This window comes from Gymnoscopelus braueri (genome assembly GCF_963280865.1).
Source record: "Gymnoscopelus braueri genome assembly, chromosome: 22".
Taxonomy (NCBI): Eukaryota; Metazoa; Chordata; class Actinopteri; order Myctophiformes; family Myctophidae; genus Gymnoscopelus; species Gymnoscopelus braueri.
Window position 1 is genome coordinate 32,388,526 of NC_137624.1, and position 25,103 is coordinate 32,413,628.

Genomic DNA, 25,103 nt, shown 5'->3' on the forward strand with positions numbered 1-25,103 from the left:
CTGTAGATTCATATTGCAAGTTAGCTTGACCACAAATACCATTTTTAAGTAGCACGTTTATGACACCAGATTTAATGTTTACCAGCTGCTATACTCTAGCTCTGTATATAGAGCTGAAGATGATACCAATAATGTTCGACACCAAAACTGTGGTGTGTAGTTATATATATATATACAAGAAATTAAGCATTACGTAATTTGCATTAGGATGAACACCTTTTTGATACTATGAGTGGGCCTTAAAAGGACCTTTGTGTTTACAGTAAACTAGGCAGTTTACTTGGCGCTGGTGTAGGCTACTTGGTGACAGCCTTGGTGCCCTCAGACACGGCGTGCTTGGCCAGCTCACCGGGGAGCAGTAGGCGGACGGCGGTCTGAATCTCCCTGGATGAGATGGTGCGGCGCTTGTTGTAACTTGTAATTAGCCAGTTTAGACGCTTCACCGGCGATGCGCTCAAAGATGTCATTGACAAAGGAGTTCATGATGCCCATGGCCTTGGAAGAGATACCGGTGTCAGGGTGGACCTGCTTCATGACCTTGTAAATGTAGATGGCGTAGCTCTCCTTCCTGGACTTTCTGCGCTTCTTGCCGCCTTTTGCGGCGCTCTTGGTGACGGCTTTCTTGGAGCCCTTCTTGGGCGCTGGCTTTGATACAACTTCGGGCATGGTGTTGCTTTTCGGAGACGGTGTCGGCGAAGAGTGACGCACTTTCTGCGCCGCCCCACTATTTATGTAGAGCTAATGCAAATGCAGTGTGCGAATCCCAGGATATGATTGGCTGATCTTGCCACACAAAGAGGGTGGTGTCTTTGTTCCTGCATAGTGTTTTCCCGCTTGTATTGTTCTATTGTCCCTGTGACATTTTTGAGGGGATAAATATACATTTAGGTTACATTTATAATTTAATTCGAGGTACAGGTTTTCACTGATTGCATAATTTAAATCCAGTTGTAACACACTTTATAACAATTCATAATTTATCATCTATTGCTATCTATTGATCAATGCTATGATCAACATATTACTAGTATTGACAACATGGACATGAATGTGTCTCTGTGGTTTCTCTGTTACTGTCCCATATGGTCTACTCTAGCAGTTAGGATTCCTGGTTTTCAGCCTGGCTGCCTGGGTTCAACTCCCAGTATGGGAAGATCATTTATTCCAAATTAAGTCAGGGTCAGGGAGTATGATTTGGCAGAGATTATGTAGTTGTGTGCATTTAGTCTGCATTAAATTGTTAAAATAAAATACATAGTGGTTTATAAACCTACTAGTAGTAGCTAGGTTAAATAAAGATAATCTCTAGACCAGACAAAATATAAGAAAAAAGCAATCAGTAAGCAATCTATATATGTTTATGCTGCTGCTGCTGCTGCTGCTGCTGCTGCTGCTGCTGCTGCTGCTGCTGCTGCTGCTGCTGCTGCTGCTGCTATGCCACCTGAATTTCCCCATGGGGAAATATAGACTTATATTGATATAGGTCAAAAATTGCAAATGGTGTATTTATTTTGTAGTGTGTAGCTATGATATTAACTGAAGACAAATTATATCAAGTATAACATAGGTTTAAAGTAGTTACCATGGAAAAACACATCTCACAACGGTGTGAAAGTGCTCTGTTTACTTATTTAGCACATGCATGTTCCTGCTCTTCTGAATGAGTTAAAGGCATTTTAGCTTTGCTTTGCTTGAAATATCTGAAACAATTGGGGTTTATGGAAGATGCTTGTTGTTGGTAAAACGGTAAATGGTGCATTTATATAGCGTTTCATCCAAAGCGCTTTACATAGATTGTGCACCCATTCATACACCGATGGGGGAAACCATGCAAGGTTCAGCGTCTTGCTCAAGGACACTTCGAGACAACTTGCTCAGTCCATAGGCAGGTTTGCAACTATAACGGTGGTTCTCAAAGTGAGTCATTGAAGGGGTTCCCCAGCTAAATTAGTTTATAGCATCAAAATCCCTTGAACCCCTATAGGCCTACAGCTAAGAAAATAAACAACACCACGAATACCACGCGTTTTATGACATTTTCACATTTCATTTTACATTTTTGTTCACTGATGGCGGTCTAACACTTGAGAATACTCATTTGCCCCAATGTTCTCCAATATTGACGGAGCAAACTCTTTAGAGAAAGTGTGGGTGGCTCTTAAAAGAGCCTTTGGATTGTTGGAATATCAAGTCAGCATTATTATTAACCTCCGAAGCCGTACAGAGTGCGTCCCTGTCTCTTCAGAGCATAGACAACATCCATGGCGGTCACGGTCTTTCTCTTGGCGTGTTCGGTGTAGGTGACGGCATCACGGATCACGTTCTCCAGGAAAACCTTGAGGACACCGCGAGTCTCCTCGTAGATCAGACCGGAGATACGCTTGACGCTCTGGAGCCAGACGGCGGATAGCGGGCTTGGTGATTCCCTGGATGTTATCACGGAGCACTTTGCGATGGCGCTTAGCGCCTCCTTTTCCCAAGCCTTTACCTCCTTTCCGTTTTTAAAGTATTTTATTGAATTTCCACATCTTACAATTAAGTACATTTTTAAATACATAAGTCATAATTCAAGGCTTGACAATACATATTATTTAAATTCATGGCAAGGTAATAAGGTAATCTCAATTCATAAACATTACATGGCTATATCAAAAACATATATTTTTAAATACATAAGTCATAAGTTAAGGCTTGACAATACATATTATTTAAGTGCATGGCGAGGTAATAACAAGGCAATCTCAATCTCATAAACATTACATGGCTATATCCAAAAATCATACATTTCATCGCTCCTTCAACACATTACATGGAAATCACCTCTCCACACATTTCATAAGGCTTTACGTGGTATCACACTGGTCGCCCGATAAGGTCCACGAAACACCCCGTATTTCACAGACCCCATCAAGTGCCCAGTGCGATTGTGGGCCAATTACATTTTGGGTGCGTTTTTTTTAGATCTAGACTACAGCTCTCCTCCTTTTTAAGTCTGTTTTCACCTGCCTAAAAACAGTGTCTGCATTTATAACTGTGTTATGGACCATTGCCATTTTGGACCGAGTCTTCCATATACCTCCTTTCCGCTTTTTAATATACTTTATTGTAATTTATACAGTTTACAAAGTATACCTCCTTTCCCTCGTCCAGACATCGTTGTATGAGTTGTAAATTCAAACTCAAAGTAGAGTGGTTCCTAACCAGAAAGCCGTGTTTATTTATTTGTGTTCTTCTGAGGACGTAAGGGAAGACTGGCAGACCTCGCTGCGTGGGCGGTGCCAAAAAGCCCCCCCCCCCCCCCCACACACACACACATACGCACGCGCGTGTGCCAGGCTCTGGTGTGTGCCATTTGACATAGTTACCCCCCAACACCCACCCCCTTTTCGTTTTTGTCACATCACCCCTCAGTTTACACTACAGTAATGCTAATCAACTTCTCTACTTTTTGCATTATAATGCAGTTCATTTTGTCCCTGTAAATTCCACCACTGCCCTAAACAAGCAATATTGTTGTTAGGAATAAACACAGAAGCACCCGGGAGGAATGCTCTGTGCGGTTCCCCTCTAGACGTTGCCCACAGGGCACAGGGTGCTATGTGGCATCTGGGCAGAGAACTTTTATTTTAACATTTTCCTGGTTGGCTTTGACATAGAGCTTTTTCAGGGGGAATTACATTGTTTTGTTTCCTTACACCCTTTCCCCATCTGCTCTATCATCCCATTTCTAATCTCATTTTGTTATGTAATTTATATACTATACGGAGATATGCAAGATCCATATTATACACTATGTATTTGAGTAAATACTAGGGGTCAGACTAGTTAGAGAGATTGCTTCATAGGCCTGGATACAGGCTAACATTTGGCAAAAATAGCAGATTTACAAGTTCACAATGCATCAGCTATTTCCGGCAAAGAGATTTGTGGTAGAGGGAAAAACAAAGATGAGACCAAGTACAGATCCCTGGGGACCAGAGATCATAGTAAGTATAAAGGATTTGAATTGGTTAATGGAGGTCATACGTGGCCAAATTATAGTTCAAGTATTCGCAGAGGTATTGTTGGCTTGCAGTGAAACATAAGAATGAAGTTATCCCTCTCAAGTATCCATATACAGATTTTCAAAAATTATGGACAATTGTATCTTTGTGAATGTGAGAAAACAAGGGAACGTGCTGAATCCCCAGTGAATTTTAAAATTCATGCATGCCACAAATAATATTATATCCCTTTTCCTGATAATACTTTCATTAAACTACTTGTAGACTGTATGTATAGTCCAATTAACAACACATTAACTGCCAGAGGTATTTTCATATTTTTTTAGCCAGTGCCAGAGTTTTTCATTGGAAAAAAAAAGTACTCAGGAGCCGAAATACAGCATTTTTAAGTTTTAAGTTAACAAGGAAGTGGATAGGAGTCTAGATCTTCAACTAATCATATCTCATTGGTCTTTGGGTGAAATTGGAAAAAAATAACATTAAAAACATTTTTTTTTCACTTCACGTAGATCTACGCGATTGGCACGTGGCGGCTTTAAAGCGGTTCGCGTAGATCTACGTGATTGGCAGTCAATGTGTTAAGATTTCCATTTTCACAGAAATCTTGACTGCTGTTACAATTGTCAATATGTTCCTTGTTTCTATGAGCTTAAACACACTTAGCCTATATGAAGGATTTAATTCCTGCCAAATATGATACACTAGTATAGTACAGTACATTATATCGTAGCTGTCCCTGGAAACCTTATGTCAAAAACTGTTACTTTTCAGTAAATGGACAAAAGAACCTGTGTTCCAATGGATCCAATATAGTCATTTAGTCACAATGTCTTAATACTTTTCATTGGTTCAATATTAATAAAACCCAGATAGACTTAACTACTTTCACTTATACATCCGATCCTACAAGCTAGTAGAGACGCTATTTTCACTACTTTTGTGACCCTTTTGTACAACAAAGTAGAGCATTTGTCTATGGGATTTTTCTTTTAAGGTTAAATATGGCTATACAAGGTTTCTGCTTGACATGGTGGTTGACTCACCTATAATGTCACGTTTCTTTCCACAGCTCCGGCGATCAATGTCTATGGTTTTAGCAACATCCTCCTCTCTACAGTATGTAGTTGACAAACTGTTCTTACAGTACATAATACATATCGTACTAATGCACAAGCACAACGGTCATCTAATGTGTGCTTTCAATCACAATTTCCAAGCCAACTTACTGGTGTCTTTCCCACAGATGGAAATGGGAATGCAGAGGTCACTTTAGTAGCCTGTCACAATTACACAATGCCCTAGTCGCAATACAAGCTCTGAGCTAAGTATTTTTAATACAATTATTAAATGTCTATTGTGGCAATAGCACATTATTTATTTGTAATACGGTTTGTATATTTCACAATTTCAGTAATAGGCTTTGTATTTTAAGTTATTTGTCATACCTGTGCAATATTTTGTGTCTACATAGCCAAAGTGGAAAACTGAACTGTAATTTTGATTTATATGTTCCAAAGTTCAAAGCCAAAAACATTAAATTGTTAAGCACATTTGTATGAAAATGTAATTGTCAACTAGAATGACCTACAATTCACAAAAATGGCATGATTGCGACCGCCCTACTATTCGTGCCCAACAACAAACCCTCTTTCATAATCACATTTTTCTCAAAGGTAGATCAGCAAGCTCGAAACGCGGTGCAAAGCAGATATATGATATGTGTGTATATATATATATATATATATATATATATATATATATATATATATATATATATATATATATATATATATATATATATATATATATATATATATATATATATGCAAAATAATTCTTGAATTGCATGCTTAAATTCTCACTTCTTTCCACTGACTCCTCCAAGTTTAGAGGTATTTATCTAAAATTGTGCAAATTACGCAAATAAAGTCAGGGGTCTTAATTGGATAATTCTATTGTTCTTTTCTTTTGATATCAATACACACCACAAAAACAAAACACAAGAGGCACATACTAAACAAACTATTTACATATGTTACAGAAAATAAAAACATTTAATGGAGCCTTCATGAAACATAACTGGAACTCCACTGCCCTCCCACAACCACATCCCACCCCCTTCCTTTAGCCCATTGATACCTGGAACGCATCTGTGTCACTTTAGGTGTCTTTGGCTATTCAAAAATAGCAGATATACAAGCTCATAGCGCGGCACCGAGTGCCGCGCTATGAACTTGTAGATCTGCTATTTTTGAAAAATCTTTAAAAAAAATGTTTTAGATTTTTTTCAAAAAACTGTTAGGATTTAGATTTTTTTAAAGAATCGCCTCAGGTCTTAAAGGGTTAAACTCAAATGAACACTGTAGGTATGTACTGTGCAATGTGGTCAAACAGAACTTCCTTTTAGACTGAAAGGTACGGTACCGCTTTACCCAGGTCTCACGTAGACAGATGACCAGAGATCTCCGCCCAATGATACGTCTCTGGGCTAAATTAGAGGTTGCAACAGTTATAATTGAATAAACCAATTCAAACGATTAGAGGTTGTTTTTATTAAAATTATATTTGGGGTTGGGAAATCAAATTGTTTTATTTCGCACTACTTTCTGTATATGCAATAACAGAAAGTAGTACGTTTGTGAGCTAGAAGATAAGCTATTATAAGACACTGTTGTACGGCAAAGTATAAAATAGGGCTTAAGAGGTTAATCAGACTAAATTATTTAGTTGATAAGAAATCAATCGATATTGCTTCGCTTTGATTTGTTGATATTTAACAAAAGAAAGAAATACCGTAAAAACACGTATTATTCATTTACCTGAAAAAGTTATTGAAATAAATTAATAGAAATAAATTAAAATCGATAGCTTCAGCCCTGATCTAAATTCAATGTAGGGGCTAGTACAGCAGGGAAAACCTCTCTACTAACAAACCTACACCAAATGCTTTGAAAACCAATTCGGATAGCGTCCCAATATGAAGGACTGCCTCAAAGTCTTTGCATTGGTTCTGCAATAATGCAAAAAAAAATTATCTGAATTATTTCCACCAAGTTTTATCCCACCAGTTAAATTTAATTTTAAGATGTCACCAGATGTATCGGTAGGCAGAGATCTCTGACTCACCTCAACTGAAAATGCAGTCACTAATACACTAATATGAATTAGTGTATGAACTAATCGTGTCCCCAATGTCATATTTATACGTTAATCTGTGAATTATTAAAACAAAACAAAAAAGTTATTTCTCTGTGTCCCCATTGCCGTCACTGTTCGTCCATATCTGTGAAAATGTCATTTAAGAAGAACTGCGTTACGTTGGTAGGCTCCTCGACGTCTTCTACAAAGTCATGGTGCTCCTCCAGCATGGAATGAGAGCTATCAACAGTAGACATCGGCTGTAATGGAGGAGATGGTTGTGTATGTAAGGAAACGTTTGCTGTCCTGTTTACGGTACCGGTACATTGGGAAGCACTCGGTTCTGGGTCCGGGTATTGGGAGGCACTGGGTTCAGGGTTTGGCCATTGAGAGGTACTTGGTTCTGGGTCCGGGTCCATCTGGCTGTCAGGAAAGCTCTGTTTAAAATCCTTCCCGGCTCGTTGTGTTGCGTTTGGGGGAGCAGTGGACGCCGGGGCCTTCTGGTCTACGTGTGATGTTGCTGTTGCGGAGGCCGCCGTTGGGGCTGCTCGTCTCCTTCCTGTACGTGAGGCGCTGAGCTGAGGCGCCTGGGAAAGCGCTCTGGCCTGGCGGGACGGAGAGGCACTGGACTTGTTGGACAGGAAGGAGAGGAATCCCTTGGGTTTTCTGCCAGGCCTTGGAACAGAGAGATAATAAGAAAAACGTGGGGTCCAGGGGTACTTGAAGAGGACACCCAGCTAAATGATAAGACAGTTGGGAACCAAATGGATCCTTTATGGGTCTGTAACTCCAAGAGTGTACAAATGCAACCAAACGGACCCTTACGGATCAGTTTGGTTCCATTCGTACACTCTCAGAGTTATATTAAGACGGGGGATTTTGCAGTGTGCATTGGGGTCCCCGAGACTTAAAATATAACAATTTATCAAATGGGAATAATGCTTATCAAACTGGGGGTCCTTGAAACTAAAAAGGCCATGAACCAGTGATGTAATTGACATAAAAAAATGCTGATTAATCATGACAATGTCAATTTTTACATTCATTTCACCTCTTCAGAGTGTTGCTGGTGGTATCGGGCAGAAGTTCTGCTGCTGAGCTGCTGTCGCCCACATCACCCGCGTCTTTCTTCTCAACCTCTACATGGGATTCTGTAAGGGTGGTGTCATCCGCTGCTGTCGGCTCCATGGTTTGTGGTTGAGCTGGGAGGCAGGTGGCCTCTGGCTCTGGGGTGGGATCATGTGTTTGGGAAGAAGGGGTTTGCGAGTCTTTGGCACTGGAGGAGGACCTGCTAGGTTGTTTCTTTCCTCTGGACTTCTTCAGCTGCAGTTCGCCTGGTTAAAACACACAGTTTGACATTACTCACACACAGCCACACTTCTTTCAGCACTTCAACAGAGAAGTGCGAAAATAAGAAGTATTGCCGAGTCTCTTGGAAGACATACAACTATTTTCTTTGGAGGCCCCCTTCTTAGTATACTTCTAACCCCCCCCCCCCCCCCCCACAAGTAAAAAAAAGGGTTCAAAGTGGTTAAAATTCAAATCAACAGCTACATCATCCTACCTTCTGGGTTCTCTGGATTCTGCACGACTGAACTCTGTTGAGAAAGAAAATATGAAATTTAGTGAATACAACTGTAACCAGACTCAACGGCGGACCACACCAACAATGAGAACTATAAGGATAACTGTAGCGATAATAATGTGAGCATCCACACTGATGATGACCTGGGGTGCAACAGTTAATCAAACTTATTGATCTAATCAATTATAAAAAATTATCTATTAGTAATCGATCCCTACTTTGAGCAGGTCATTATAGGCTAAAACTGAAAAGTTTCAAAAAATGTATTGTCACATCACAGGTTTACAGGTGAAAAGAAGTGGGTGAAAATAGTTTTTTGCAGTTTTCAGGAGGGAAAAGGAAGGCGGGGGACACAGAGAGGGAGAGCAAGGATAACAAAACTGAAAAGAAACATGTCAAAAGTTGATGAATTGTTGATAAAATAAAAATATATAAAAACTAGAAAATGTGCTCCTCGGAGCACAAGTCTCCGCCAGCAGACCCGTGCTATTTTAATAGCACGGGTCGTCTTGGTAGAACGGGTCGTCTTGGTAGAATGCGCGTGGTTTTTGGTGTTCTGCAGGGGCGACTGAATATGTAGTGTCTGCATCTAAAGAATGTTCTTCTTGAAGCAATGTGTCATATGGGAGTCGTCGTAATTGACTGGGTTGTTCAAATGCTTGTCTGTCTTCTTCATCTTCATTGTCTTGAACAGTTTCAGCAGTTGATTGGTGTGTTTGATCTATGTCAGTTTTCTCTAGTGCTACATAATGTATTTGATCAAGGTGGCCAATTGTTACAGTATTAAGACTTCGGCCTTGTTGTGGGATCAATTCAACTCTATAGTCCTCTTCTGTGTTACTGTTGTAGATGAGTATGCTTTCTTAGCTTTGGCCTTCTGCGCCTTTGCTTGACCAATGTTAGGTGTTCTCAGAGGGACACACACACGCACGGACGGTACTGTTCCAATGAAGACTGATTGATCCTGTCTTACCTCACTTCAAAAGTCATAAATGGCCTTTTGAAGTGACACACCTATTTATAGGATTTTATTTCGTCATGCGTCCCTCTAGCCAATCAAAGGCATTGGTGTCAACATATTGACACGTGTCACGTGGAGCTTGACCAATGTTAGCTTGGCTAGGGGCCATGCTAACACACGGCGGGACGAAGCGAAAACATACTCTCCACCTCCGGCGGAGACAACTAGAAAATGTGCTCCTCGGAGCACAGGTCTCCGCCAGTACTGTTCCTGATTAATCCTGTCTTACCTATTTATATTACATATTGTCACGTGTCACTTGACCAATGTTAGCTTGGCTGATGGAAGCTCACTTCAAAAAATATAATTAATTTTTTGAAGCACATTTGCTATTTATAGGTTTCTATGTCATCATGCGTCTCGCTAGCCAATCAGAGCATTGGTGACAACAATATTGTCACGTGTCACGTGAAGCTTGACCAATGTTAGCTTGGCTGAGACGGGGGGACACACGGAAGGACAAGAACGAAAACATACTCTCCACCTCTGGCGGAGACAAAAAGAAACTTGCTTATTGATTATTCGATTAATCGAAAAAGTAATCAATAGAATAATCGCTAAGGAAATGATCTATAGTTGCGGCGCTGAACGCGACAGCCTGTAAATTCGAATGGATTTTGATGGGCTGTCAATCGTTCCATTAAATCCCTCTGAAAGTGATCTCGACGACATCATTCACCACCGTCGTTGTCGTTATAGTTGTTGGATTCCACCATACATTTGAGTTTGAGCAATGTTTTTAACTACCGTAAATTTCGGACTATAAGCCGCGACTTTTTTCCCATTTTTCGACCCTGCGGCTTATATAACGGTGCGGCTTATCTATGGATTTTTACAGCTAACGGCCACTAGGGGACCTCCTACATCTATGGATTTTACACCCGCGGCTTATAGTCCAGTGCGGCTTATATATGTTCCAAACATTCAATTTAGCTGCTGCGGCTTATAGTCAGGTGCGGCTTATAGTGCAAAAATTACGGTACATGTTTATGGTTATGGTTGTTGTTGTTGTTCTTGGTGTGGACGGCCCTTTAGTTCCTTGTAAGTTCACTTACTGTACATAATGTGGGTCTAGGATCGACATCCTGTACACTTGTGAAGTTTCTGTCAGGTCCCGTCTCTCCGGTCACAAGCACATCACTGAGCGTCAAACTGTGTCCACCGTCTCCAGAGGAAGGGAGGCCAACACTGAAGAGCGGACGCGTGAAAATGTCAAATTGAGATTCAACAATTTATCATACGTTGTCAAACGATGGTGTCACATGGCGAAAATAGCTGATCGAAGAGCTCTCAACGCGCCACGATCCATCGCGCTGAGAGCTCATGGATCGGCTATTTTCTGTAAAAAAAAAAAATTTGGTTACAAATGCATCCCAAGACATGGGTCATGGTACCCAGTCAGACGCTGACCTCTGTAGCTGCTGTGCAGGTGAATCAGGGAGACAAGGAAGGAGCATGTCTCCCTCCGTGGACGCCACCGGGACCTCAGTGAGAGAGAGGATGAAAAAGGGCTCTTCGTTGTCTGAAGGGACCTGCTCCAACAGCCCTGAACAAAGACAAATAAAATACATGAAATTGTGTGAATCATGCAATGTAATAAATGATAGGCACTGAGCATCTATATTCTTGTGGACATGTCAGTCACTGTGAAAATGTACTATTCACTGTTGAATTGCATTTGCGGCTATATAAATGCACTATTTACCATTTCAAACTTTTTAAAATTGATGCAAGAACAAAGGCTTCTATTTCAGCGTGCTAAATTTCCAGGAGAGAAAGCCTGTACCCAGCAAAATATAGCATCAAAATCAGTTTAACCACTTTAAAGTAGCACTATGTAACTTTTTAACAACTATATAGCATATTATGTCCCACAAATTATTTTTTAAGCAATACATTTTTTTGAAAACCTTTTGGCATAAATCTTCTCTTATGAGGGTCCACTCCCTGGCACAATTCTTTTCAGAGGGAGGTTTACTGTCAAATACAAATACATCAGTTTGAGGGTCCTTGACATGAAAATGTTTGAGGACCAAAGTGTATTAGACCTACGTACCTCCTGGGTGTGTAGTGACAGCCGGCGGTGTTCGAGTCGGGCTGGCCAGACTACAGACTGCAGAAATCACAGGTGTTTGAGTCGGGCTAGCCAGAGTACAGACTGCAGAAATCACAGGTGTTTGAGTCGGGCTAGCCAGAGTACAGACTGCAGAAATCACAGGTGTTTGAGTCGGGCTAGCCAGAGTACAGACTGCAGAAATCACAGGTGTTCGAGTCGGGCTGGCCGTAGTACAGACGGCAGAAGTCACAGATGTTTGGGTTGGGCCGGCCAGAGTACAGACAGAACGAATCACAGGTGTTTGGGTCAGGCTGGCCAGAGTACAGACAGCACGAATCGAAGGACCGCAGTGTTTATATTCTTCTACGGTAGCATCCTCTACTGGTGGCTGGTTGTCAGGGCAGGGTTTTGAGTCCTCCAGAGTTTCCACAGCATCATGAGACACTGCTACCTTCTCACCAGAGCTGGAAGCTGCTGGAAAGGAAAAGGTGTGTCTGCATCATCATCATCAAGCAAACTAAAAATGATGGGAAATAATTTCACCCACTTCTTTACACATGTGAAGCGGTCATGTGTAGGCCTGTCACAATTATTACATAATTGCCTAATCACAATTATTTGAGATAATCGCAATATGTTTTCCATAATAATTTCCATGTTGAAAAATGGATATTTTCAAACATTTTCAGAAATAGCAGATCTACAAGGTCAAAACGTGTCACGATGTGATGTGATGCGTTTTGAGCTTGTAGATAGTCTATTTCCACTATTCATATCAAGTATAAAGTTATGCAAGTTATTTGTCATATCTGCCCTGTGCACCTTTTGTTTACAAAGCCCTAAAAGCCAAACAGTATGTGTAATTTGTATTCATAACATCCCAATGATCAACGACAGAAACGCAATTAAATCGTTCAAATCACAATGATTTGAGCGACAATAATCGTCAAGTAAAACTTTAATAATCTTGACAGCCATAGTCATGTGACAATAAAGTTGGGAGTTTGTCAAACCTGGCGTTTGTTGTGTTGAATGCTGGACCGACTGCGTGCGTGTGCGGCGATTGCTGGTGCCCAGGCAAGGTTTGGGTTTAGGGAGCCTGGCCCTGCGAGTGTGTGGAGCCTTCGTGGAGGTCTCCTCAAGCTCACACGTCCCTGAGGAGGCATCATCAGCACTGTGGAAGGAGAAATAAATGACCGTTTGTTGCTTGTAATGTTACCATACACATCTAGCAGTGTTGATTTCGTTTGATAAAACTATGACGAAAATGTTTTCACCTTTTTTCAAATGAAAACGAAAAAAAACTAAGCTATGATGACTAAAACTAAGACTAAATATATTAACAAATAAAAACTAGACTAAAATTTTAGGGTAGTAGTGGAGAAGAGATCCAGTAGCACTAAAAGACAAGTCATTTTATGCTCGGGTGTTGCTCCCTGAAAATAGCAGATCTACAAGCTCACAGCTGTGACGCGTTGTTAGCTAGAAAGTTCATCTTAACATTCCCACAATTACTTGCTAATAACAATAACCAAATCGATTTTTAATAAAATATATTTTTTTGCGTAATCAATTGAAAGTTTGTTATAGTTGCTTGCTGCCCTAAAATGCAGCCATGAGTATGACTTTATCTTACTGTTGTGAATCTTGCAGACTATCCTTGGTTGTTGGCTCAGAGGTCCTGCTCTCAGAAAGGCCTTCCTGTGAAACGGTATGATCTCTAACATCCTGGTCAGAGTCAGACACCATGATTACATCAGCGCTGTGTGTCCATGGGAGGGGATCAGGGCTGATCTGCGTTGGCTCTCGTCTACCGCTTGCACTGGCAGTGTGTCCACACTCAGATCGTGTGGAGACATCTTCTGCAGACTGGATTTCCGGAATGGTAGCTGCGTCTGTCCTGGCCTGAGGTTTCAGCTCTTTGGCAGGCCTCAGGTTGAAGCCACTTTGCGGTACAGATCCAGCTTCTGTCAGCGGACTAGCAGATGACGCAGCGGGTTTAGTGGACAACTCGATGGCCTCTGTGTTACTAATTGAAAAAGGATCTTCAATAAGCCAGGCTATTTCACTGTCTATGGTATATTCAGGTGAGGTCATAACCTCACCGCCGATTTCTCCAGTTGACATCCGTGACTCTGGCAGTGTGACTCTCTGGCTTACTTGAATTTGACGTTCCGATTGCTGGGCAGGGGGTGACTGCATAATGGCACTGCCAGCTTGTTTTGTTGCGGTTGACTTGGTGCCCACAGTAGGGAGCAATGCTTTGTTGACAGTCTCTGGCTCTGAGCCTGTAGAGATATCTTCTGTGGGTTGTGGTTTAGATCTTGTGGCTCGGGTGCCTCGTCTGGGGTTCACACTGGTCTTATCTTTAGTAGGATGGCCCCTCCTGGTCCGCTTTGAGCCGGTTTCTCCCTGAGGAAAAGGTTGTAATTCTTCTACAACCTTGTTTTCCTCCCCGGTATCTGCCTCCCCTGGAGGCGCAATTTCAGTCGTAGCTGCACCTTCTGGTTCAACTACTTTGCCTTTTCTGGCCCGTGTCACTCTGCTGCCCCTCTTTGGGAAAGATTCAACTTTTATCTTCTGTTGACTGGTAGAAGGCTCCTCTGTGGATAGATGTTTACTGGTGCGTACCATCTTCTGTTGACTGGTAGAAGGCTCCTCTGTGGGTAGAGGTTTACTAGTGGGCATGTCCGTGATCCGATTCTCAGGGACATAGTCTGTCCCTACAAATGGATCCTCGATAATCCATGACGTCTCAGCCACAACAACGACATCATCTGCGTTTAGGACGTTGGCTGTTAAACTGTTGCTTTCCATAGGCGAACTCAGCATCACTTCTTTTAAAGCACCTGAATGTTCTGGGATGGAGAGAGACTGTTGTGATGTTGTATTCTTGCTGGAATCTTCCAGTATTTGTTCATCTGAATGAAGATCTAAAGCCTGGGTTGGTTGCATTTCGATGCCTGTGACGAGTCCGGTTGATTCGGAGCAGGTGAGAGTTTCTACTGGGAGCTGTGGCTTTGACCGTGTGGCTCTAGTGGCCTGACGCAGGTTGGGTTTGACTTTAGTGAAACGGCCCCTCCTCTGTGGGCTATCCTGTTCTGCCACTGATTGCAAGTGTGAAGCAGAAACCACGTCAGTGGCATTCCTCTCATCTGGAGGACTGTCCTCTCTCTGTGGCTCTTCACTTGTGACTTTGTCACTGTTCTGAGTTTCAGGAGCATTTCCTGTCACCCAATCTTCCATGACCCAAAAAGTCTCTGTGATCATCTCAGGATCAGTGTCACTCTTCTCCAATAACATTTCGGACTTTGCGGCCCAGGGACTTTCTGGCCTGTGATCGACTGTGTTCGAGGAAGACTGTGGCGGTGTCAAATGCTCAACAGGTTTTTCTGATCCGACACTCGAGGAGCTGTCCACACATCCTTTTTCTGATTGTTTATTACCTTCCTCTGTGGGCTGTAACCTTGACCGTGTGGTTCTGGTGGGTACTCCCATGTTGGGTTTGACTTTGGAAAAGCGTGTTCTCCTTTGCTGGGGTACAGTCTTCTTTGAGCCCGAGTCTGAGCTCGAGTGTCCTTGACATGTGCGTTCAACATCTGTCTTTTTCTCCTCAGAAGTACAGATCTCTGCAGGTGAGTGGCTAACAGCAGAGTCCAACTGAAATGGATTTGGTTCAATGATTTTGCCAAACTGTGGTGATTTCTGATGAGTATTGTCGACTGGTTTAGTGGAACGGCCTCTCCTCTGTGGGATATCCTGTTCAGCCACTGATTCTAAGTGTGAAGCAGAAACCATTTCAGTGGCATTCCTCTCATCTGGAGTACTGCCCTTTCCCTGTGGCTCTTCACTTGTGACTTTGTCACTGTTTTGAGTTTCAGGAGCTTTTCCTGTCACTGTGAACGGCTCTTCCATGACCCAAAAAGACTCTGTGATCATCTCAGGATCAGTGTCACTCTTCTCCGATAACATTTCGGACATCGCGGCTCTGGGACTTTCTGGCCTGTGATCAACTGTGTTCGAGGAAGACTGTGGCGGTGTCAAATGCTCAACAGGTTGTTTTTCTGAGTTGACATTCGAGGAGTTGTCCATACATCCTTTTTCTGATTCTTTATTAGTGTCCTCTGTGAGCTGTAATCTTGACTGTGTTGTTTTGGTGGGTACTCCTATGTTGGGTTTGACTTTGGGGAAGCGTGTTCTCCTTTGCTGGGGTACAGTTTTCTTTGAGCTGCCTGAGCTTGAGTCTCCTTGACAAGTATGTTCAACATCTGTCGAGTGGCTAAGAGCAGAGTCTAACTCAAATGCATTTGGTTCCATGATTTTGGTAGACTGTGGTGATTTCTGACGATTACAGTCAACTGGTTGTGGTTCTAACTGTGCTGTTGTGTTCTCAGTGGAGTGTGGTTTTGAAGTTGTGCATGAGGTGCTTCCACCAGACTCTAGATGTGTGTCATTGTATTCTATGGACTCTATATGTTTGTCATGGTCTTCTGTAGACTCTAGATGTTTGTCATGGTCTTCTGTGGCCTGAGGCGGTAAAATTCCAGATTTATCCTCTGAGAAGCAACTATTATTATTCTGAGATGCAAATCCAGCTTCATTACCGTCTCCATGACTGTCTGACAACTTTCCTATTGATGACACAGTAGTGGGATGGTCACTTGTGTCTTGCACCAGAGTAGAATCTAAGACGGGTGATTTTTCAATTACTTGCAATTCTGTGGCAGCTATAGTCCTTGTTTCATCTTGAGCATCTGTGGCAGCTATGTCAGAAGTTATTGTTACATCTTGAACATCCGGGGCAGCTATGTCAGAAGTTATTGTTACATCTTGAACATCCGGGGCAGCTATGTCAGAAGTTATTGTTTCATCATGAGCATCTGTGGCAGCTATGTCAGAAATTAATGTTTCATCTTGAACATCTGGGGCAGCTATGTCAGAAGTTATTGTTTCATCTTGAACATCTGTGGCAGCTATGTCAGAAGTTATTGTTTCATCTTGAACATCTGGGGCAGCTATGTCAGAAGTTATTGTTTCATCTTGAACATCTGGGGCAGCTACGTCAGAAGTTATTGTTTCATCTTGAGCATGAGCAGTACAACTGTTCTCAGTAGATGTCAGTGTTTGTTCAGGGAAATGAGAGTCTGACTTTGTGATAGCCTCTCCTAAAATGGGTTTGTGTTTAACATTAGAGAAGCTTTCCTTGTTCTGTGGGGAGTGCGGCTCCGAAATGTCTGTGCTCAATTCCATCTGAAGACCAGGTCCTATGTCAGCAGTGTTTCTCTGACTAACGGACGGCTCTTCACTGAGTGCTGTTTCAGTAGAAGCCGTGTACTCAGCTAAGGATGCTGGGGCAAAGTCTAATACTGCTGACATTGATACTTTCAAAAGCTCCAAAGGAACGGTCACACTTGACGATTCCATGGGCTTGTCTGGTTCATTCATATCAGTTGACTGTGATGATTCTGTGGACGCAGGGCCAGAAGGTACAGCTGTAACAGGAGCGGCACTGTTTTGAGTTTGGGTGACAGCCTCGGTGGCCGTTTCTTTGATTTGAATAGATTTTGACTGAGCAAACCTAGCGGCTCTGCCAAGGTTGGGTTTGGCTGGGACAAAGTCTGATATGGTTGACACTGATACTTTGGATAGTTCCGAAGGAACGGTCACACTTGACGATTCCATGGGCTTGTCTGGTTCATCCGCATCAGTCGACCGTGATGATTCTGTGGACACAGGGCCAGAAGGTACAGCTGCAACAGGAGCGGTGATGCTTTGTGTTTGCGTGACAGCCTCGGTGGCCGTTTCTTCGACTTGATTCGATTTTGACTGAGAAGCAAACCTAGCGGCTCTGCCCAGGTTGGGTTTAGGTTTGGCCTTGGGTAAACGTCGCCTCTTGGCCGGAGGAGAATTCTGCTCGGATATCTCCTGGCACGCTTCCACATCGGGCGCAGCTTCTACAACGGCATTAGTTTTCTGACTGCTATGAGTTCCTTCACCAGCCTCCTCGTTGATCCTGTCACCAATCTGAGAGCCACCGTCTATGACACCGGTGTCTGGTACGTCCTTATCGGCCGTCTGTGATGGTTCTGTGGACACATGGCCAGAGGGCACACCCGCAACAGGAGAGCCACTGCTTTGAATGTGTGTGACAGTTTCAGTGCCAGTGGCCCTTTCTTCCTCCAAGTCATGGCTGCTAGACTCATTACCACTGTTGAAAGGTGCTCCTGCAAAAAACAACGTAGTGGAACAATTAATATATCATTATGTAACTCCCTTTAAGCATAATCGTTGCTGTTGGGCAGAAACCTTTTTTTACTTTTGAAGTTTTTCATAAATGAATGCCCTACTTTGTCATATGACAGGGTTGTGCAGAGCAAAAGTATCTAAAATAGAATCTACACGCTGAAAACACGTTGCGATGCACATTGTAAGCCACTGTAACCCTAACCCTAAAGAAAAAAATCACACCCAGTGTGAAGTGGGCGGTGTAGTCATCACAGTGGTCATCATAGTGATGGAAGCTCACTTTAAAAAAAATGATTTTTTGAAGTGCATAATCCTATTTATAGGTTATTAATGTCATCATGTGTCTCGCTAGCCAATCACAGTGCTGAATAGAGTCAGCCAATAGAGTCAGCCAATCACAGTACAGCTAGGGGTGTACTAATGAGCCAATCACAATACAGCTAATGAGGTGTCCCAACCCCACTTATATAAAAAAGAAAATAAATATATATATATTCAAAGATTTGCACATATTTTCAAGATTTTTCAAAAACAGCAGATCTACAAGCTTGTAGTGTGGCACAAAGTGACGTGCGCTATGAGCTTGTAGAGCTGCTATTTTTGAATAGCCAAAGTATAAAAATAATGGTTAAAGTGGTTACACAGATGCATTCCCGGTTTGAATTTTTTTTTTTTTTCTAGATTTAAAAAAAAAATAGCAGATCTACAAGCTCATAGCGCGGCACTCGGTGCCGCGCTATGAGCTTGTATATCTGCTATTTTTGAATAGCCAAAGACATCTAAAGTGACGCGTGATGCGTTCCAGGTCTTAATGGGTTAAAACACAAAGTTGAATACAAGAATTGTCTTAGTAGCTGCCGTCTCTAACCTGCTGTATGACTTTGCGGTGAAGTAGGACTCTGTGCCAGCTGAGAGTGATGAGCAACAGCGCCGATGGTCAGCAGCGTTTGAGCCGCCTCATTATAGCTCTCATCCGAGGAAACTAAAACATAAGAGAGAGAGAGAGAGAAAAGAAAAATAAAGTCCTTTGATATTCTGACACAAAGCTGTGAAAATGTCAGGAGTACTCAGGATTATTGTCCCACATTACCTTCCACATGGTCCGACGACATGAAGTCAATCACATCCTGAAAGGCAAACACATTACACATCATCAACCCATTTAAGACTACAAAATGTCTTCTAAATCCTAACATTATCTTTTTTTTTAACTATGTGTCTATATCAGTGGTTCTCAGACTTTTTCCATCTGAAGGACCCCCAAAATTAGATGTATTTGGTCGCCGGCCCCCCGTCTCAAAATATTTTGTTCCAGGGACCCCCAAAAGCAAAGATTTCAGTTACAAATGTTCGCTTTGAAAAAGATACATTCAAAGATTTGCACAAATTTTCACGATTAAACATTTTTTGCAGATCTACAAGCTCGGTGCCACGCTATGAGCTTTTAGATCTCCACTAGGGTTGGGATCCTTAAGGATTTTAATGGTTCCTTCTTAACTCATTCACTGCCTCTGACGTAATTGACGTTATTAACCAATACTGCCACGTAAAAAACGTCAAATTTGGGTCAAATTTGAAAAAATAAATAAATAAATATATATATATATTTTCTTTTTTCAAATTTGACCCAAAGACCAAGGAGATATGATTTTTTGAAGATCTAGACTCCCATCCACTTCCTTGTTAACTTAAAACTTTAAAATTCTGTATCTCGGCTCCTGAGTACTTTTTTTTTTTCAATGAAAAATCTCTGGCAGTGGGCAAACGCGGCCAGCAATAATTCTGGCAGTGAATGAGTTAACGGTCCGATTCCTTAACAGGTTCACATTAACGATTCCTAAGGGGGGGTTCCAAATGGACACTTACAGGTCAGTAAAATGGACCCTTATGGGTTACATTTGTACACTCTCAGAGTTATGGATGGTGGTCCCTGAAATTAAAAAGTCTGAGAACCACCAGTATTGTAAGTGTATATCAGATGTTAAGTCCACTACCAGCTTTGACAGTGTGATAAACCGGTTCCAGAAACGGTTCCAAAATGTGATGGAACCGGTTCCAGTTCCTCAATGTTTGATCCTCCACTTCCGGATCCCAAAACTACTTCACACTACCTTTAAGTGGATTCGGTTAACTAGGTCACTTACAACCAGGAGGTCCAACTGATGGTCACAGGGGACAGTGCCCGTGTTGTCTCGTGCCCGCTCACACGAGGCATCAGAACAGAGTGCACCCTGGGAGATGCCCAGCACATCGGGCACATTGACTGAGATATCAAGCTGTGTGTGGAACAGAGAGCAAGGGTGGTGGAGATGGAGCGTTTAAACCATGCATCAACAAAACCAAAACACAAATACTGGATGACTTATGGGGGAAATCATAAATAATACGTAAACATTAGGACTGGGCAATACATTGATAATGTGATATGAGACTAGATATCGTCTGTGATTTTGGATATCGTAATATACTGTATGCACACACAAGTGATGTCTTTATCTGGATGTAATCACTCAACAGCCTTTCACAAATACTGACAATAGCCGATCTACAAGCTCACATTGTGAGAGCTATCTACAATATTATTGCCACAATAACAATATTTAGGTATATAGGCTCTCTGCGTGACAGTAGTACAGGGCTTCCAGAAGGTGGCATACCTTTTCCCCGTTCCAGTCCAGTAACTATAGCTTCATTTGACTAGCTCCGCAGCAGATTTGAACCGGAAACACGCAAAAGGTGTCATTATGCATTTCCGGTTCAAATCTGCTGCTGAGCCAATCAAACAAAGCTATAGGAAAATGAACTGGAACAGGAAACGGACATGTCACCCCTCTGGAAACCCGGGACTACAGTTATGCACAGAGCCTATTTTTTGTCCAAAATATAGTGACGTTTGTTTTTTTCCATATCGCCTGGCCCTAATAAACATTGTGGACAGGTAATGGTGTCAGGACTGGAGAACACAAAGAAAGACACAAAAATAAAATGCAGCTTATGGAGTGACTGTGTGTCATAAACATAAAGCGGATGAGTGTCTCGTACCTCTTCCATGGTCTCTTCCACCACTGAGACCACAGGCTGTGGGGAGCGCAGGCCAACTGGAACAAACACAGGAGCACTGCTGTCCTTATGAGGGCTGGAGGAAGGATGCTGCTGGTCCATTTCTTCTGGTTCACTCAGGCCGTGGTGGTCTAGGGATGGACGCATTAATCGGTCATCACATCTGTGTCGGCAATATCGGCCTTAAAAATGCAATATCGGTATCGAACCAATATCAAAATAATATATCGATTTTAGCCGATATGCCAATATTTTATTTCATAATATATACATGTATGTTTGAATGTGAAGCTGAAAAAGCCTTTTGTGAAGATGAAGGCTTGAAGATTCAATCAGTGTTTCACTGATTGATCAGCTTCACTGGTTAAGCTTTCAAAAGGGTCAACAAGTTGGAAAAATGTTACGTAAAAAAAAAATACTACATTTAGGTTGAACTATTATGTGCATCATCAGGCCTAATAAATCAGGTAATAAGAATGCACAGTTTTTTTAAAGTCTGCATCTACACCCAGAATCAAAGTTAATCTATAAACAGGTATAGGCTAAACCCTTCTGGAAACATACTGGTATCGCAATATCAGTATCGGCCTAATTGACCATGAAATTAATCGGTGATCGGATATTGGTCAATATCGTGCATCCCTACCGTTGTCGTCGTCGTCGTCATCACTGCCCTCGGATTGAGACGCCCTAAGGGTCACCAACTGTGGCTTCTTGGGTCGTGACTTGGCCTTGGACGGTGCAGCCTTCTTGACGAGGCGCTTGGGCTTCTTGGAGGCAGACTCGGGGTTCGGCTCGTCAGATGCGGAAGAAAGTGCATCCTCTTTGGCTGAATAGCTCAAGTGCTGGACAGGTTTGGGCAGTCTCCCATACCTACGTAAAACACGCAAATTGACAATAATACTGTGGGCTGTTGTTTTACAAGTGTGATTTGTGGCGTTTCTTTTTGATTCAATCTGGAAACAGGAATGTGCGTAGATAGGAGATGTTTGTACCTTGTAGGTTTGGGAGGTGAAACGGTGGAATCTTCTTCTTCACCTTCGCAGGAACTGTCCTTGTCCTGCTTGTGTTCTTCCGTTGGCCTTAAAGGTGACGATTCTTCATCAACCTACATGGGCGACCTTCAGTAAGACTATGCCACTTTTTGCATCAGCAATGGACCCTTCGCTAAGCCCCACCCACTCCACTCTGTGACTGGTGGTGCGAAGTTAGTCACACCCAGGCCTGGCAGCGCCTGGCAAACTTTGCTTCTCACCCATTGACTTGCATGTTAAAAGACGGCTTTTCCCCTTAAAAATAATCGATAATTTCAGCAGCAATAGCTTCAAAATCTCTTCTAAATCTAGTCAACAAGGCCTGCAGTAGGCTATGCACTGGACAAATGTGCATGACATTATTTCAATAAACTAAAAACACGGGAAATGTTAGAGGGCGTAATAGCCATGGATACACGACGGTCGTCTGTCTAGACCGTCATGGATGAATTTCAACCTGGTGTTTGCACTTTCTCCATTTATAGCCCGTACATCTACAGAAACGTTCATATTTCAAACATAAAGTGCTTATCCCATGGCCATCGATGTTACATTTATGTACGGGCTCTCAAAAGTACCCGTATCATCCGTATTGTTCAATAAAAAGCATTTTAATCTGATCGGTGGCCATTTTCTCCATATGCTTTCAACTAAGCGACCCTATCGGTTGGTAGGTGTATTGCACTCTGATACATTATAACTCTATGAGAAAATGGCCACCGATCGGATTAAAATGCTTTTTATTGAACAATACAGAATATATGGGTACTTTTGAGAGTCCCGTGCATCATTTTAACATCCGTGGCCATAGGGTAAGCAATTTATATTTGAAATCTGAACGTTTATATAGATGTACGGACCGTAAATGGAGAAAGTGCAAACACCAGGTTGAAGTTGATCCATGATTGTAACAGGAGTTTTCATGTACCGCAGGGTAAGACTGCAGTAACAGTTAATAAATAGACGAACAAATGAATGAATATACTTTAACGTGCGGAATCCGAAACAGGCAGCGCTGTGATTCTGAATTTTGTTACGATTACGGTGATTAGTGACACCACCTGGGCGAGTGAGTCGTGTAACTTTCCCGACGTTAAACTGTGTATGTGTTCAACAACTCAGCCATGCAGCCTTGCAGTTTAAACGCAGATTTCAGCTTGGGAAAATAACCATCCAACGGTTTTGGGTACGTGGAATCTGTTGCTGGTTCATAGTCACCATTGCGTTATCGTGGTATGATTCCTGTTCTTGCTATTATGTTGCAAATTATTGTGTGTGTGTGTGTGTGTGTGTGTGTGTGTGTGTGTGTGTGTGTGTGTGTGTGTGTGTGCGGGCGAAATAACATTGACAGCTATGGCAGGTGACGAAAGCTTGCCAGACCTGTGCCAGGCTAACAACGGTTGCTAAGCTGGCATTGGACAATCGCTTTTGGGGTGGGGTTTAGCGAAGGGTCCATTGCTTGACCATATTTACGTGGCGGCCATTTTGGTCTTACATCATATATATATATGTCACAGTACGTTTGGAGAACCAGTACGATTGAAGACAGAGCGCTCGTTTTTAGGCACGGGGCTTCGGGGCGATGCGGGGCTTTTCGAGACAGGGTTTATTAGCGAGGCTCGCGAGGAGGAGGAGCTCCTCCTCCTTCTCCTTCTCCGTGTGTGTGTGTGTGTGTGTGTGTGTGTGTGTGTGTGTGTGTGTGTGTGTGTGTGTGTGTGTGTGTGTGTGTGTGTGTGTGTGTGTGTGTGTGTGTGTGTGTGTGTGTGTGTGTGTGTGTGTGTGTGTGTGTGTGTCAGGGAGAAACTAAAACAAAAGCCAGCAGAACACAATAAAAGTATCTTAACAGTCCACCTGATTCGAATGCTATCTGCATTGAATGGGGAAATAGGCGAGTTTATTAGACCTTTGAATGGGCGAAATAGGCGACCTACTTACCTACCCACGATTTATCAGACCATTCATTGGGTGTTATCAAGACATACTAACCTACCAACTGACATGACTTAATAGTTCAGTTTAGGTTTCGCTTTTGGTTTTGGACCCTGACGGAGGCGCGCAGTCACAGGCGAACTGTCACCCCGTGAAGGACCACAGAGGGAGCTAAGGCGACCGAGTTGCCGTCCTGAACGGTGTGACGTTTGAGTTATGTACCGATAGGCACAGAATCGTAAATATTGTTGTGCGGACTGCTCCGCCTCCAAGTAGGTCAGTAGCTCCTGAATGAATGGTCTGATAAATCGCGGGTAGGTAGTAGCCTATTTCGCCCATTGAAAGGTCTAATAAACTCGCCTATTTCCCCATTCAATGCATTGATAGCACTCGAAGCCGGTCACACACGCGCGCACGTGTGTGTGTGGTCGCGGCAATATATGCTTGTGCACAAGCCTGGCTTGTGGCTCCCTCTAGTGTTGCTTCTACAGAATTGCTGGGTGGGTGGTAAAAACGAGCGAGCCTTCTTCAATCGTACTGGTTCTCCAATCATACTGTAACATATATATATATATATATATATATATATATATATATATATATATATATATATATATATATATATATATATATATATATATATATATATACACATTAATATATATATATATACATTAATATATATATATACAGTATATAATGTACGAGCAAAATGGCCACATGTGTGAATATGGTCCATTGGATTTTAAATTGTCACCTTGTCATCAGCCGAGCTCTTTCCTCCTGCAGCCGGGTCCTTGGTTGAAGGCGTCGGTCCTTTCTTACCCCACTTACGGCCCAGCGGTACGAGTGGCTTTGGCGCTCTGCCGCGCGAGAGTTGCGCCGGTTTGATTACAGCGCTCTTGGCGGCCGTCACAGATTCGGTCTTACCAGAACTAAATGTACATGGGATAATGTATTTAGTAAAAATGGTGCTGCCAATGCAAGTTAAAAGTAAGAGTTCATCATGTTTTCTAGTGTAGGTACATTA

The 25,103-nt window shown here is 42.4% G+C and overlaps 1 protein-coding gene and 1 pseudogene across 3 annotated transcripts in view; both read right to left on the reverse strand.

Moving 5' to 3' along the window:
- Nucleotides 1-296: 296 nt before the first annotated feature.
- Nucleotides 297-666, reverse strand: LOC308078104 (histone H2B 1.2-like; annotated as a pseudogene). The gene has a single exon. The product of its transcript is annotated as a histone H2B 1.2-like (transcript).
- Nucleotides 667-6,282: 5,616 nt separating this feature from the next.
- The window catches only part of LOC308079100 (uncharacterized protein), a 30,667-nt gene continuing 11,846 nt past the window's right edge, over nt 6,283-25,103 (reverse strand). Inside the window, exons 14-28 of one of the 2 annotated variants that reach the window (XM_080420453.1) lie at nt 24,831-25,008; nt 22,106-22,218; nt 21,757-21,983; nt 21,093-21,241; nt 20,195-20,326; nt 19,141-19,177; nt 18,919-19,032; nt 13,441-18,028; nt 12,818-12,978; nt 11,805-12,275; nt 11,159-11,294; nt 10,804-10,936; nt 8,707-8,740; nt 8,194-8,476; nt 6,283-7,817 (exon numbers count right to left, since the gene is read on the reverse strand). In XM_080420453.1, coding sequence (XP_080276579.1) covers nt 7,271-7,817; nt 8,194-8,476; nt 8,707-8,740; nt 10,804-10,936; nt 11,159-11,294; nt 11,805-12,275; nt 12,818-12,978; nt 13,441-18,028; nt 18,919-19,032; nt 19,141-19,177; nt 20,195-20,326; nt 21,093-21,241; nt 21,757-21,983; nt 22,106-22,218; nt 24,831-25,008 — 7,303 coding nt within the window. In that variant the 3' untranslated portion in view covers nt 6,283-7,270. Of the gene's footprint in view, nt 7,818-8,193; nt 8,477-8,706; nt 8,741-10,803; nt 10,937-11,158; nt 11,295-11,804; nt 12,279-12,817; nt 12,979-13,440; nt 18,029-18,918; nt 19,033-19,140; nt 19,178-20,194; nt 20,327-21,092; nt 21,242-21,756; nt 21,984-22,105; nt 22,219-24,830; nt 25,009-25,103 lie in introns of both variants that reach the window. The other variant, XM_080420452.1, reaches the window with a different exon arrangement.